Below are 16,113 nucleotides of genomic sequence, written 5' to 3' on the forward strand. Positions count from 1 at the left end.
TAAGAATTTCACATTATTGGTGAGTCTTTAATATATGCTAGCTAGTTTGCTGATTGCTTCACTAATGATTTAAAAGATATTTACTTGTGAATACAACCAATAGAAATATAAATAATTAGCTAAAATAAGGCTCAACTTTATGCTGTTAAAGGAAATCAATCTGCTCCTAAAATTATCAAGTAACAGATAAGTAATGGAGTTGTTTTGTAGCTATCAGAACATGTCTCTGGTATAGCAGCATCAAGCTTAAGAGAATAATCATCATCCTGAAGTTAGCGTTTTTTTAAAATAGAATATCATATTCTGAATTTTTACCTTTTTGAAGTTCTCAAGTATTAACTTCCCTAACTGTTTAGAAATTAGACTACTAATGAAATAGGGAAACATTTGACATCATATATGCTTCTTTGAATGTAACTGCAAATTTAAAAAAAACAACAATAGACATTTAAAAATTGATATGTGCCCAAGTGAAAAAAAACTTTCAGGTTTATGTAAGTAAATTTTCTAATAGATTGATTTGCTTACCCCATAAACAAGTTCTCCTACCATCCCATTCCAGATTTTTGTGTCTGCATCCCTTGCTCCGTATTTTCCATCAGGGACAATGGCAATTTTATACTTGATACCAATGTGTTTTGCAATTTCAGATGCCAAATCTACACAATATCCTTCATATTTGTCATTTCCTTCAAACATTTCATGATTTTTCTTGTACATAACATATGGGGATTCCTATAATGAGAGAAGTAGAACTGTAAAGGAGAAATTATGAAACATTCAAAAATTTTATGCAATTTTCACTTTCAGAACTGAAAAAATAGATTATATTCAGTATTAATACACACCCTGGTTTTGTGTGGCAAGAAATTGATAATAAAACAGATGAATAAATAACTATGCTTAGAAGTATATTTAGTTGCTTTATAGATTCTGTTTTTATACTAAAAATAGAATCTTTAAAATAAATTTCTTTTGAGTGATTATTACATACTTAGCACTGTGACTGTGATAGGAAAAATATATGTTCATAATTGACTAGAGAAGCATAAATGATCATCTATGGCAATGGGAGTACCATTTTCAAAGTATCTCATGACCTGAAGACTACTTAGGAGTCAACTTTGTGCAATAAAAGATTTGTTCAAAGTCATAGGTCTCTGTATTCTGTATCTGGTTTAGCCACATTCAGCTGAGGCTTCCTTCAGGAAAAGAGCTATATTATTTTTCTTTGCTCTCTGGGATTTAGCAAGATGCCTTGGTCAGAGCAGGTATTAGCAAGTGCAAAGAAGAAACAATTTAGCAGTCCTTAACATTTTATATACTAATTTGCGTTAAATTGGCTTTCCTAAAATTGTCCTGTATCTTGGCTTTAATTAAGGTTGTGATCCAAGAATTTTTATTCTAGTATAAAAATGTGTTCCTTATGGAAGCTAATAATTTTTTCCCAATTGTGAAAATCATAACTCTTCAAGTAATATTTCTAGTAATATTCTCATTTAGTTTTTGAAGCAATAAGACAAAATAGGATGAAGAATTATTGTGAAATGAAAAGATTACTGCTAATTAATAATAACTGAACAGTTTTCAGTACACACACACACACACACTCCCTAAACCAAACCATTTAAAGTCTGTGAAACTAAATAGACATGTTAGCAGAAAAGTATTTCATTTTATAAATAAAACCTAATGCCACCAACTAAAAGATAGGCTCAGTGAACATGCAGTACATACAGAACTCCTGGTCACACTTCAGATTCCTTAATCATTTGAAGACAAGGAATGACCACTTTTGACTACAGTGTCACTGAAGTTATGATTTATATTTTATAAAATAGCACCGTGATATTCATTTAGTAATTTTAATATGTATCTTTTCTTTTCTCCCAGGAAATCTGTAATTGGGAAAGTTGAACTTGCTCTTAAAACTCTGGATTATAAGATGATTTACTTTGCATTACATGGCAGTCTACACTAATTCTGATTTTGTTTTAAAGTACGTTGTAACTATAGAAACTATTTCAAAAAACAATAGAAGTGTAAATTATATAATATGTAATTTTCTCATAGAGATGCCCTAAATAACTCTGTTGTGGGCAATTGTATAGTATTGGCTCTTGTATTATTTTCTTAAATCCTGCCTTAGGTAGACATGGCCAAAAGAACCAGAATTCTCTCACTTCTTCCTTGAATTTGATGAATATTCTAACACTGGACTTGGTTAAGAAATTTCTCCACCTACAAAATAAAGGCAGCTAATTATCTCTTTAGATAGAAGAAAATTATTTGTTAGCTTAAAGAAAACATTCTCCAGATATAAATCATTTTGAAAAATATGAATGTGGTTATAAAAATTGGTAAGTTGTTGCAAGAGTGTTAATTTCTAAGATATGTTATGGAATATTACTTAAAATGAACCAATATTTTCATTTTGTCTCTTTTCTTCTCATGGTGACTAAAATATGGAAGAATATATATAAACAAGCACAAATTGCACATTTGCACAATCCTTAACATTCTAATTGAAATGGTTGTTAATATAACAAATGAGAGGTTTTCAAAAGGAGTATTGCTAAGGTTCACACTTGCTACTAAGGTTGATAAATTCTAAAGAGTCTGAAATACTTGAACACATGAATTTTAGCCCTCAAATGTGTATTAGCTAGTGTACAGAAGTTTCTTTAGCTAGTATTATCATCTAGCTTGCACAATCCCCTCTACATTATATAGTGAATAATTTGTTTCATTAAAAGCTGCATTTTCAATGTTTACTCAAATATTTGATAAATGCCCACTGTGTGCCAGGCAGCTTGCTGGGAACTAGGGGTATACAAATAAATTATATATGCTCCTCATCCTCTGAATGATTATGATTAAATTCTTTGTAATAAAGGTACAGGAGTGAGAATGGTGGGAGACCACCATATACAATAAAATATATAGTAAAAAATAATACAAGCCCTCAGTTATTTAGTGCTTGCTCTGCGTCAAGTACAAAGTTATTTAACTGTTCTTTAACGGTATCCTTTTATTTATTTTTCACACTGCCATTTTGAGGTAAGAATTTCCCATTTGCAGATGGAAAATTTAAGCTTAAAGAATTTCAACAAATTGTTCAGTTTCACAGAACTAGCAGAAGTGGAAGTTGAACCTGTAATTTGAAATGTCTGGATATTTTTGAAGCTATTGTAGCATCTGTCAAAATATATGCAACTATTTGAGATTTCATGTGATTTAACAAGAGAGAAGACAAGATTAAATGAATGAATTGCTGTATTTTTAGTGAATGAAATATTTGAAAAAAACAATTAAAACCTTTCCATATTTCCTCATAGTGTCTGGTACTCAATAAATATAAGGCATTCAATAAATATAAAGATTTCCTGGTCTATCAATGCTTCCTAAATAAGAATATCATGGAAAGGTATTTATATTAGAACTTCTGGTTCAGGGGTTCAAAAGGAAAGTAAATATTAATGAGTTCCAGATCATCTCTTCTGAAACAGGCATGTGTATCTATAAATACAAATTTATTTAGTGTCCTTGATTTTTTTCACTTCCTTTTTTGGATAGCAGCACCCATCAGATTTTTGTTTTCCTAACAAACAAACCAACAAAAGCTAGAGAAGCCTTCAGTTTACTGAAAATGTTGATTAGAAGTTTGTTGCTGTTCAGTCTGGAGAAGGCAATGGCACCCCACTCCAGTACTCTTGCCTGGAAATCCCATGGACGGAGGAGCCTGGTGGGCTACAGTCCATGGGGTCGCTAAGAGTCGGACACGACTGAGCGACTTCACTTTCACTTTTCACTTTCATGCGTTGGAGAAGGAACTGGCAACCCGCTCCAGTATTCTTGCCTGGAGAATCCCAGGGACGGCGGAGCCTGGTGGGCTGCCGTCTATGGGGTTGCACAGAGTCAGACAAGACTGAAGAGACTTGGCAGCAGCAGCAGCAGCAGCTGTGCAGTCACTAAGTCATGTCTGACTCATAGGGGCATGAATAATTGTTGAGATTCAAATATTGGTGCATGCAAGTTAAGAGAAATATGTCGCACTCAGGAAGATGGAAGAACGAAAGGAGGGAACAGTTAGGCGTTTCTCGAACAAGATCTCTCATAGTTGCTCAGCTCTTTCCAGTTTCTTTGAGTCTGCTTCCTTTTCCTTTTCTTTCATGTTAAGTCCAAATTAGCAGCAAATCCTCAACACGCTCTCAACCTTTTCATTTGTCCCATCTCGAACCTGATAATTTATGTACAAGTAGCCCTTCAAACACTGCATACTTGAGGGGACTCAATACAAAGCTGTGGTGAAGAAAATACCAAGTCTTTTCAGTATAGTAAAAAATGAGTTATAGTCAATCATTAAGGGTTGTTTGTGGACCATCTTTGATAAGCAACCTTATGGAGCCCCAGGTGCTCAACTGTGAATTAAAATGGAAGACTATAACCTACCATCTTTGTTATCAACTGCTGCGTTCTGCCGAACAGCAATTCCTTAGAAGTTATTTGAAATGCATTACTTCTTAGTGGTTATGAGTTTATTAGTACAATTTCCATAATGCATAGTGTTCCACATTGCTCTGCTATTTCAGGAAAGAAATCAATCTCTGTCTAAAGCTATGGCATCAGGGTTTGCTTATGAAAATGCCTATGTCAATGAATTAAGATGATTTTCAATAAATAAAGTATCATTTTCCTACTGAGGGAAATTTTGTTTGGAATATTTGTCTTGATATTTAGCAAAAATAAAACTGTCAAAGTGTATATTTATTGGAAAAGCTTTAAGATTTTCTAAACATCACACATATAATCGCTGAAATCACTAGTTGAAAACAGGTAAAATAATAAAATCAGTAATATCAAAAGTTATTTGCTATGTGGGTATTTGCTTTTATCCAAAGACTCTATGGGAGAGGGCGAGGGCGGGATGATATGGGAGAATGGCACTGAAGCATGTAAATTACCATATGTGAAACGAATCGCCAGTCCAGGTTCGACGCATGATACAGGGTGCTCGGGGCTGGTGCACCGGGATGACCCGGAGGGATGGGATGGGGAGGGAGGCGGGAGGGGGGTTCTGAAAGGGGAACACATGTACACCCATGGTGGATTCATGTCAATGTATGGCAAAACAGATACAACATTGTAAAGTTAAAAAATAGATAAATAAACTAATTAAAAAAACCAAAAACAAAGAATATTAATGTAGATAATTTATCCTATGGGTAAAATTCCTAAAAGTGAACATTAAAATATTATTCAATTCATAAGAAATGAGTAAATTTAATAGTGGCATAATTTTAAGTTTATTAGAAATAACATTTAAAAGCATTGAGTTATAAACTTTGGAAGCAGGCACATGTATTGGGAAGATTAATATTTTGTACAAGAAAGAAAATAAAAAAATCTGTATAGATATTTATATGTATGTATAAATATGCACTTGTATATTGTATATACATTTGTATCTATGTGCAGTGCATTTACAAAATTCTACATAAAAAAGATAAACTATCAAACAACTCATAAAAAGGATAAAAAATATTTCTGGAAGGACTGTTATAAGTAAAATTGTTTTAAGGTTTATAAAGTAATTATGATACTGCAGTGAATAAATTTGGATTTTGTGGAAAAATTTCCAACAGGATTGTTGTGTTCATAAGATGGTAAGAAATGCATTCTTAGTTTAGTAATATGTTTCATTTACTTTCAGCGAAAGATTTTGGGAAAAATGAGATTGACTGAAGTTTAATTGCATCTCTCCTTTTCCAGAGAGTTCAGCCAAAGAAAGTAGTGAGATTACAGAGGAAACCACCACCCCAATGTCTACCTCAAACCACTTTTTCCTCAATTGCTACACTTATCTAAACCACGTGGCACCTTTGGCTTCCTTAGGTTGTTTATTTTGAATGTAAAATGTTAAATTAACAAGGTCACAGTCTCATACATTTTACAAATTTTATAAAATTTTTAGTCACTAAGACTTAAAGAGAAAAAATGTTGAGCGTCTGAATCCAAAACTTTAGACCTTTCAATTTTGTAGTCGTGATTCTCATGTGATGATAGTGTCAAACTTACTTTTATTTAGATTTAGTTAAGTTATATTCAGTACGACTATATTCAGGAAGAATAAATTAGTCATTAAAATAAAGACATAAAACAAATAGATTTCAGCAACGCAAAAAGCTAAAGACACATTTTATTGAAAAATGGTATCTACTATACCTATTATGTTTCTTGTCTACTTTCTCTCATTAGAATTAAAATTCAATTGAAAGTGCAGGATTTTTGTCTGTTTTCTTGGCTAACATATCCCAGGCTTATAACTGTGCCTAGCAAATAGCAGACGCTTAATAAATATTTGTGAATGAATAAATAAATTTCTCAGTCAACTTTATTCAACAATACCATATACTATTACAGTGTATCAACATGTAAATAACAACATACACAAAGGAAAGACAAATGGTAGAACAGCAAAGTCATAACAATTTTGATCAAAATGAATGAGTTCCAGTGCCACAACAGCCTTCTTTTTATGTCTAGATATCTGTCTTGCACATAGTTTAACATCTAACCAATTCCATTCCTGTTGAAAGTTTTCAACTTAATCTGAGGGATTATAATACACCAGTGTCAATATCTCATTCATCTACAAAAAAGCACATTTCTTTCAAAATGAAGAGATGATGGAGATGTCATAGGTCCTGGGATAATATCAACAAAAGCAAATACAAGGAACACTTTCGGCGAAAGGATGCTAGTATTTTTGTTTTTGAATTATTGAAGTTGCAAAGATCATAGGTATTATTTATATAGCGATTACATTTTTATACAAAAGACAGATACTAGTACTGCACTATTTTCATTGCCAAAATATTGGTGACATCACTGTCAAAGAAAAGATAACTATACAGAATAGCCTTTATATATATATATAGGAAACAATTGGATTTTTCAATCATTTTTACTCATTTTTTGACAGCGTGCTTTCTGAAAAATAGCCATGCTTGAAAAACTAATTCAATATTGTGGCCTGAAGAATTGTATCTCCACCCCCTTTTAATAACAGAATCTACATTATACCTATAATGAACACTAAAACACCTTATTTCATGTAGAACAGGCAAAATTTCAAAAAATTTTTAAAGAAAGCAACTATGTGTATCCAGAAAAGAAGGATGCAAATTCATAGATATTTACTTTTAGAAAATCTACTCTTGGAATTAGAAGTGTTAAAATTCCATCATTTATGTACAATGACTTCATTTCGAGATAATGGGAATTGATACGTCAGAATTAAGTATTCTTTTTCAACATTTAGTTTCTTGAAAAAGATGAGGATTAATTCTTCTTTGTTCTAGTATCTCAGGAAAGTCACAGAACTTAAAAATAAGTGTTTTTTTCTGGTAGTCCAGAGTTGATCATCCAAGAAGAATCCCACATGAACAATTAGCTTAAATATACTACACAGAAGAACAAGACTTGAGCTTTAGTTAGGAATAGTCGAACAACGTGGAGCTCATTTCTTTCTTGATCAATTTCTTAAAATAGGATTCTTCATCAGAGGCTGAAAAGAGGAGGACTGTACTGAAGTATGACTTTCCATTACTGTGTCTTTTTTAGGAATATATATATGTATATGTACATATACATATATATATATATATTTAAGTCCCATGCATTACACAATTAAGTTAGAAGATATATATTTTTCATTCATATACAAAAATTGCTGTTGGTTGGTTTGAATTCTAAAATTACAAACTTCCAATTAAGGCTTGACAGATTAACATTAAGTTGCTAGCTGGTGGCGCAACACTGATAAAATTAATTGCAACATGTGAAAGCTTTTCTCTGGCATTTTCATGCTTTGACCTCAATGTCAAAATTTTGGAAATAACTTGACATTACTAAAAACATAAAGTTAAAATAACATAAGCTAAAAATTAAATTACAGAAAATAGTTTCTCTTTATTTAGAGTAAGGGCTTTATAAAAGTTAAAAATGTGTCCTGCCTAATGAGACAGTGAGCTGAGGATATATAACTTAAAATTAGATAGAAACAGTTACCGATTGTTGATCTCCTTTGACTAGCATTGACTCTAAAAAGCATGTTTGAATTTAGAAGAGAAAAATATGAGATACACTATTTAAAAGATAATTTCATGAGAATCTCTTTGAAAAAGCAGACTTAAGATTTAGAGTATTTTTCATTTTACAATGTGACCAAATGAAGATTATATTTTTATTAATTCCTAGGAGAATTTCAATAAATTTTAATGCATTTTTTTCCCACAGGTCAATGAGAAAAATAATCGGTACAAAAACTCCTTTGTGAAGTAAGTATAAATATAAAACAAAATTTATTTTAAAAGCATACAGTTATGTAAAACATGCTCATTAAAATCTTAACATTCATATCTCTATTATAAAGACAATGCAAATCATTATTAAATTAATAAAGTACCTGAAAATTTTAATTTTGAGCACTATTAGCTATTATTACATTGATGTTTTAAAAACATAATAACAATATATGATGTTTACTACTGGGTATTTCATGTGATTAGTTGTTGATCTTTTTCATGTTCATTCTTTTGTCTTTTGAAATCTTAGCATTTGATTCATTTCCAATGAAAGAGTTTCAGTTTCTAATATCTGAGCATTTTTCCAAGAACAATAATGCAACAAAAGATAATACAAATAAAAGTACTGAAATGAGTTCAGGACAAACTTATTCAAAGCCTCAACAGACTTTTGTTGATCAGAACACCAATGCCACCAATCACTAAGATGAGCCTTCTCCCTCCCTGTTCACCATAGCTGGGAATTAAAATTGCCTGTGGGCAAAACGAAACATCATAAAGCACAGACCAAAACTTACCATAATAGTGGTTACAACAACTGTTCTGTTTTCAATAGCTGCTGTGTCATTGCCAAGAGTAGGTACATCTTGAATCAAGACTAATTTATCCATATCATTCCAGTATCCAACCTGCCAAATAGAGAAAATTCTTGAAAACACATTTTAGAAGAGTTTTCTCTAGTTCTTATTGGAACAATGAGAATTATTAATAAGAAAACAAAACAAATTTATGAAGCACACACAAAAAAATGTGTTTGGAAGTTTTCTTAATTGATGATGAGCCACTTTTTCTAATGTTAATGATACTACCTACTTACACATTTGCCAACTTTGCAATTTATTAATACACTCATGGACTAGTTAAGACATTGAGAATCCATGGGTTCAAAAAGGAATATGGATACAGATGGAATACCATTTTGTGCTGATGTTCTTGTAGTGAGATTGATTGGAAACTTCTATACTTAATTTACATGATTTTTATCAATAATGTTACAGAGTTTATAGTAAAGAGAATAGATTTACACAGGGCACATGTGCAGGATGTTTTCAAAAAAATAGGCTTGTGTATTTTAAAGCAATATAGAAATAGTTTTTGGTTTCATATAACCTAGGCACTAGATAACAATCTTACTATTTCTAAAATGCTAAATATATCAAATGTTAGTGATTACTTAATATTTTCACTTTTGAAAATTTTAAATTTGTATTTTTTAATTTTTAAATCCTTATATTACTTCTCATTTAGACTTGGAGCAAACTCTTTTCCATAAAATATATTAAGTAATTAATTAAGCACTATACAAAGTAGCAAACTAAAATAGGATCCTAAAGGAAATTTAGGATTCTTTTCAGCATGCAGACCACTTCTTTACTGCTTGCTCTCTGACAGACACTGTAATCAATGCTTTTTTAAAAAAATACATGCATCTTAAAGTTTATACACGCAGCAAATATAAAGGTAGGTGCAATTACAAGTCCATATACTTTACTGTTATGGTACATATACTTTACTGTTATGCTACATACACCCAAATGAGTGTTCATTTAATGCTTGCCAAACTTCTCTTTTGAATTTCCAGATGCAGTTGATAAAACTCACGTTTTTAATAAAATGTATGCAATTGATCACAGGGAAGCCTGGTGTGCTCTAGTCCATGGGGTCACAAAGAGCCAGACACAACTGAGCGACTGAACAACAACAACAAATTGCTCACTGGTTTGTATTCACTGTTTGTTCTAATATGTTTTGAAAGTCTTGTTTCCTTAAAGTTTTTACTGTCATGTTAGTATTTGTGAACATATTAAAATAAAATAAGCATTAGCATATAAAAAAGAAACACTATATTATTTATAAATATTGCATATATAATTAATAGAATGTAGAAAAAACAATTTTCATTAATATATTTTGCTACATTGCTTAATTTGATCTAAAATTATGAGTATAAATCAATTCAGCAGTTATTTTTAATTGCTCATATGGATTTGAAAGTGAAAGTGAAAGTCGCTCAGTTGGGTCTGACTCTTTGCAACCCAGGCCAGAATTCTCTAGGCCAGAATACTGGAGTGGATAGCCTTTCCCTTTTCCAGGGGATCTTCCCAACTCAGGCATCAAACCCAGGTCTCCAACATTATGGGCAGATTCTTTACCATCTGAGCCACAAGGAAAGCCCAAGAATACTGGAGTGGGTAGCCTATATCTTCTTCAGTGGATCTTCCCAACCCAGCAATTGAACTGGGGTTTCCTGCATTGCAGGTGGATTCTTATTAACTGAGCTATCAGGGAATTTGTGCTAACACATTTAATATCAGTGAAAAATTTAATTAAAACAAAATAAATGTACCTTTGAGACCTACCCTCTCCTCAACTTCTACATGTACTTAAAAAGTAATTTAAAAAACATGTCAGTTGCTTCCTGTTAATTCTCCTTTGCACATGACAATTATACAACATAAAAATAGGTTTCACAGTTTAGTACTGCATTAAAATGCAGCCACCTTCCAGATCTCAGCAGCCCATTCTCTGGGAAAGCAAATTTTTTCTGTTAATGAGTAATGAGTTCCCACAACCGAAAAACTATAGATCTAAGACACATTCTGGAGAGTCTTCAGATGTTGACAAGACCTTGACATTTTGTATTTAAGTACAACCTGTGGGTTCATGAGTATCTCCCTGCATCCCAAGATTTAGAAGTAATGGCAAATTAAAATAATAACCAAAACTTTACCCAACTGTATCTATTTATCTTAAATCTACTTGGAATTCTAGTGAAAAAGAAATCCAAGGTTTGTGATACAGAACCATGGTTTGTACATAGATGTTGCGTGGGCCATTGGACTTACTGGGAAGAAGAACAGTACGGGGCAAACAATAGCTCAAAAGTCATTTCCTAAAGCAAAAGATATTAAAGTTTGTACCTAGAACCTCAGGTGAGCATTTTTGCTAAGAACTCTTCCCGTGCCTGAACTCATTTAAGTAAGAAAGGAGGCATATTTTTTCCCCTAGAGACAGAAATTGGGTGAACAAGAGTTTTGTAATGCTCTTGTAATGTAAAAATGTAATGTATTTTTTTTAATGGCTGAGTAATATTCCATTGTGTATATGTACCACAGCTTCCTTATCCATTCGTCTGCTGATGGACATATAGGTTGCTTCCATGTCCTGGCTATTGTAAACAGTGCTGCGATGCACATTGGGGTACACGCGTCTCTTTCAATTCTGGTTTCCTCGGTGTATATGCCCAGCAGTGGGATTGCTGGGTCATATGGCAGTTCTATTCCCAGTTTTTTAAGGAATCTCCACACTGTTCTCCATAGTGGCTGTACTAGTTTGCATTCCCACCAACAGTGTAAGAGGGTTCCCTTTTCTCCACACCCTCTCCAGCATTTATTGCTTGTAGACTAAAAAATACATTTGAATCGGTTCTACTGAGATGGATGAAACTGGAGCCCATTATACAGAGTGAAGTAAGCCAGAAAGAAAAACAACAATACAGTATACTAATGCATATATATGGAATTTGAAAGATGGTAACGATAACCCTATATGCGAGACAGAATAAGAGACACAGATGCATAGAACAATTTTATGGACTCTGAGGGAGAAGGTGAGGGTGGGACGTTCTGGGAGAATAGCATTGAAACAAGTATATTATCATATGTGAAACAGAACACCATTCCATGTTCGATGCATGAGACAAGGGCTCAGGGCCGGGGCAATGGGATGACCCAGAGGGATGGGATGGGGAGGGAGGTGGGTGGGGGGTCCAGGAAGGGGAGCACATGTAAACCCATGGCTGATTCATGTCAATGTATGGCAAAAGCTATTACAATATTGTAAAGTAATTAGCCCCCAACTAAAACAAATAAATGTATAAAAAAATAAAAAAATAAAGTAATGTAAAAATATGGAAGCATTTAAATTGCTGAACTGTAGGAAATGTCAGAGAAATATTTGTCTTCTTTGGATTCCTAAAGATGAATTGTACACAAACATAACCATAGTATAATGTATGAGTAAATATCTCTGTTTTTATGGTAGGGGCTTCCCTCGTAGTTCAGCTGTTAAAGAATCTGCCTGCAATGCAGGAGACCCTGTCCTGGGTCAGGAAGATTTCCTGAAGAAGGGATAGGCTACCCACTCCAGTATTGTTCGGCTTCCCTGGTGACCCAGATGGTAAAGAATTGCCTGCAATGTGGGAGACCTGGGTTCAATCCCTGGGTTGGGAAGATCCCCTGGAGGAGGGCATGGCAACCCACTCCATTATTCTTGCCTGGAGAATCCCCGTGGACAGAGGAGCCTGGTGGGTTGCAGTTCATGGGGTTGCTAAAGAGTTGGACACAACTGAGAAACTAAGCACTGCACATAGCAAATATCTCTATTTACGGTAGACTTTGCCTGCAATGTAGGGATTGAGGGGCCATGAAAAGCCTCTGTTTTACTCAAAGTTGGTTCCTAGGAGAGATGATTTGACCAGATCTGTCCTGAAAAACATGGCTTAATACTTATACCAACCTTGAGGAGAAAAGTTATGGGCCCTGGGACTGATAATATTTTGTGGCAGTTGAGAGAGTACCTTTGAAGCTACATAATGAGCCTTGGTCTCCACCCCAGCTCCATCTCTTTCTGGTTGAACATCCCTGTGCAGGTTACTTAGTTTCTCTGAACCTTAATTTTCTCTTATATAAAATGAGAAAAATAGGTCTAGTTTTCCGATTACTGTAAGATTAAATACTAAAATATACAAAAATTTTCCTTCATATGTATGGCATATAATCTGCTCTCAATAAATATAATATTTATGATTTACAAAGGTCCGTCTAGTCAAAGCTATGGTTTTTCTGGTGGTCATGTATGGATGTGAGAGTTGGATTATAAAGAAAGCTGAGCACAAAAGAATTGATGCTTTGAACAGTGGTGTTGGAGAAGACTCTTGAGAGTCCCTTGGACTGCAAGGAGATCCAACCAGTCATCCTAAAGGAAATCAGTCCTGACTATTCATCGGAAGGACTGATGCTGAAGCTGAAACTCCAATACTTTGGCCACCTGATGTGAAAAACTGACTCATTTGAAAAGATCCTGATGCTGGGAAAGATTGAAGGCAGGAGGAGAAGGGCACGACAGAAGATGAGATGGTTGGATGGTCTCACCAACTCAATGGACATGAATCTGAATAAACTCTGGGAGTTGGTGATGGACAGGGAGGCTTGGCGTGCGGCAGTCCATGGGGTCACAGAGTCAGATACGACTGAGCGACTGAACTGAACTGACCCGAAGAATTACTGAAATCATGGAAGCCTGGTTTTCGAGCATTTTTGTAAGATCACTGGAATTCCAAGAAGATTCCACAATACTTAGGAGCTGAGACTTCAGAAAGAGCTTTGTGGCTTCTGCTTAATGAGACTCTGCTCAATTTTCTGTTACGGAATCCAGACAAACTGATTCGTTAACTCTCTGATCTGTTTTCGAAGATAGCTCTCTTATGGGCAAGTGTTCAATTTATAAGAAGACTGCTTGCTTTTCAGACATACTGCCGATACTCACCAGCTTAGTGTCTCTCACAGTAGTTCATTTTTAAGTTTGGTATTCCTGACAGAATGCCCAAGAAAAACAAGGATAGATAAGTCTACACCATTTCACACTTCATATTTCTTTTAACAGTTTTAGACAAATATCAGCTGAGCCTAAAGATGTAATGTTTATTACTTTCCCATCTTATTCTTTAAATTTCCCTCTAAAAACCTTAATTTTTGTTACCATCACGGTTCAATAGGCCATGAAAAGATTCACTGCTTTAAATAACTCACTTGATGTTACCACTAGTTACCACCAACTTCCTTTTTCCATTATTCTTTCTTTAATGAGGAGATCGTTTTACTTTTTGTATTTACTGTTTTGGGAAATATGGAATTGTCTTTTGCATTTTAGAAGGGTTCTACTTAAATGACTAACTTTGCAGAATTTGATTTGTGATAGTCTGATCACCAGTTAGCCAATATTCTTAGGGACTTGTGGAATATTCTGTCTGCTCTACAGCTAGCAGTGGGACTTAGCTTAAAATGGGCTTCTTTCTTTCTTGTTGCAAACCGTGTGCTGACAGAGTGAGTAGAATCAGTGTTTACATTAAATTTTTTCTTGGCAGCATATCTCAGTCCCTTTCTTCAGGCAGTACCCTTAAAAGGGCTCATCATACAGCCTGGCTTTGAAACTGCCATTCCGTGTTCTACCCTACCTGATCTGGGTCATATAGGCTCCTGACTGCTCTGTATTGGTTGGCAGTGTGCACTCACAGCAATGCCACTAAAAGGGTGAAAGTCTAGAGATGGTTTTCATGGCAGCTTCAAATCGAGGAGCACACACTATGACAGACTGGAGCAAAACACAACTTGGAAAGCCATTAACATCTTCCAGTGTGTGCCTTTAATTATCCTGCCTCCAGCCTGTCCTTGGATCTTGCCTTTACCATTTCTACCTATTCAGACTCTAACTTCACACCCTCACTTTGAATCTCAGCTCCTCCATGCAGCCTTCTTTGATTTGTTTTCCTCCACCAGGAAGTGATCTCTTCTGCTTTAGGCTTTCCAAATGCTTTCTCTTTAACTGCTGTATTGAACTTACTATATTCTATCCTGCTAGAAAATAAAACTCCTTTAGGACAGAGTCTACTCAGGTGGGTTAATGAGTAGAAAGCTTCTAAAGTCAGATATATCTGAATTAAAATCTTTGTTTTCTCATTTATAGGCCTCAGACAAATAGTTATAATCTATTGCAGTATTGCAGAAAGTGAAGAAGAACTAAAGAGTCTCTTGATGAAGGTGAAAGAGGAGAGTGAAAAAGCTGGCTCAAAACTCAACATTCAAAAAACTAAAATCATGGCATCTGGTCCCATCATTTTATGGCAAATAGGTGGGGAAACAATGGAAATGGTGACAAAACTTTATTTTCTTGGGCTCCAAAATCACTGCAGGTGGTGACTGCAGCCATGAAATTGAAAAACACTTGCTCCTTGGAAGAAAAGCTGTGATAAACCTAGAGAGTGTCTTAAAAATCAGAGACATTGCTTTGCTGACAAAGGTCCATCTACTCAAAGCTATCGTTTTTCCAGTAGTCATGCATGGATGTGAGAGTTGGACCATAAAGAAGGCTGAGCACTGAGGAATTGATGCTTTTGAACTGTGGTGTTGGAGAAGACTCTTGAGAGTCCCTTGGACTGCAAGGAGATCCAATCAGTCCATCCTAAAGGAAATCAATCCTGAATATTCATTGGAAGGACTGATGCTGAAGCTGAAACTCCAATACTTTGGCCACGTGATATGAAGAACCAACTTATTGGAAAAGACCCTGATGCTGGGAAAGATTGAAGGCAGGAGAAGAAGGGGACGACAAAGGATGAGGTGGTTGGATGGCATCACCGACTCGATGGACATGAGTTTAAGCAGGCTTCGGGAGATGGTGAAGGACAGGGAAGCTGGCATGCTGCAGTCCATGGGGTTGCAAAAAGTCAGACAGACTGAGCTACTGAACAGCAACAACAACAATTGCACTATAATTTTCTCACTGGGAAAAGAGAGAAAATAGTACTCCATTACAGGCTCATTGTGAGGATTAAATTACACCAAGTCCAGTGCTTGGAACATAGCAGGCATTTCATAAATTGTAACTATCACTACCATATTAACACGGGAAAATGTATTTGGGAAAGTTTTTTTTTAACATCCAAATGTTGAAACAGATAATTTTT

The 16,113-nt window shown here is 34.6% G+C and overlaps 1 protein-coding gene across 10 annotated transcripts in view; it reads right to left on the minus strand.

Moving 5' to 3' along the window:
• Nucleotides 1–16,113, minus strand: part of GRIA4 (glutamate ionotropic receptor AMPA type subunit 4) — a 622,527-nt gene that overhangs the window by 61,726 nt on the left and 544,688 nt on the right. For 4 of the 10 annotated variants that reach the window (XM_081543905.1, XM_081543898.1, XM_081543899.1 and 1 more), the window contains exons 9-10: nt 8,888–8,998; nt 529–735 (exon numbers count right to left, since the gene is read on the minus strand). The exons of 1 other annotated variant lie outside the window; for it this stretch is intronic. In XM_081543905.1, coding sequence (XP_081400031.1) covers nt 529–735; nt 8,888–8,998 — 318 coding nt within the window. Of the gene's footprint in view, nt 1–528; nt 736–7,537; nt 7,571–8,887; nt 8,999–16,113 lie in introns of those variants that run through there. 5 more of the 10 variants (XM_081543906.1, XM_081543900.1, XM_081543901.1 and 2 more) reach the window with 3 other exon arrangements.

The sequence above is a fragment of the Giraffa tippelskirchi genome, chromosome 11 (assembly GCF_054371585.1).
Source record: "Giraffa tippelskirchi isolate mGirTip1 chromosome 11, T2T-mGirTip1v1.2.pri, whole genome shotgun sequence".
Classification (NCBI taxonomy): Eukaryota; Metazoa; Chordata; class Mammalia; order Artiodactyla; family Giraffidae; genus Giraffa; species Giraffa tippelskirchi.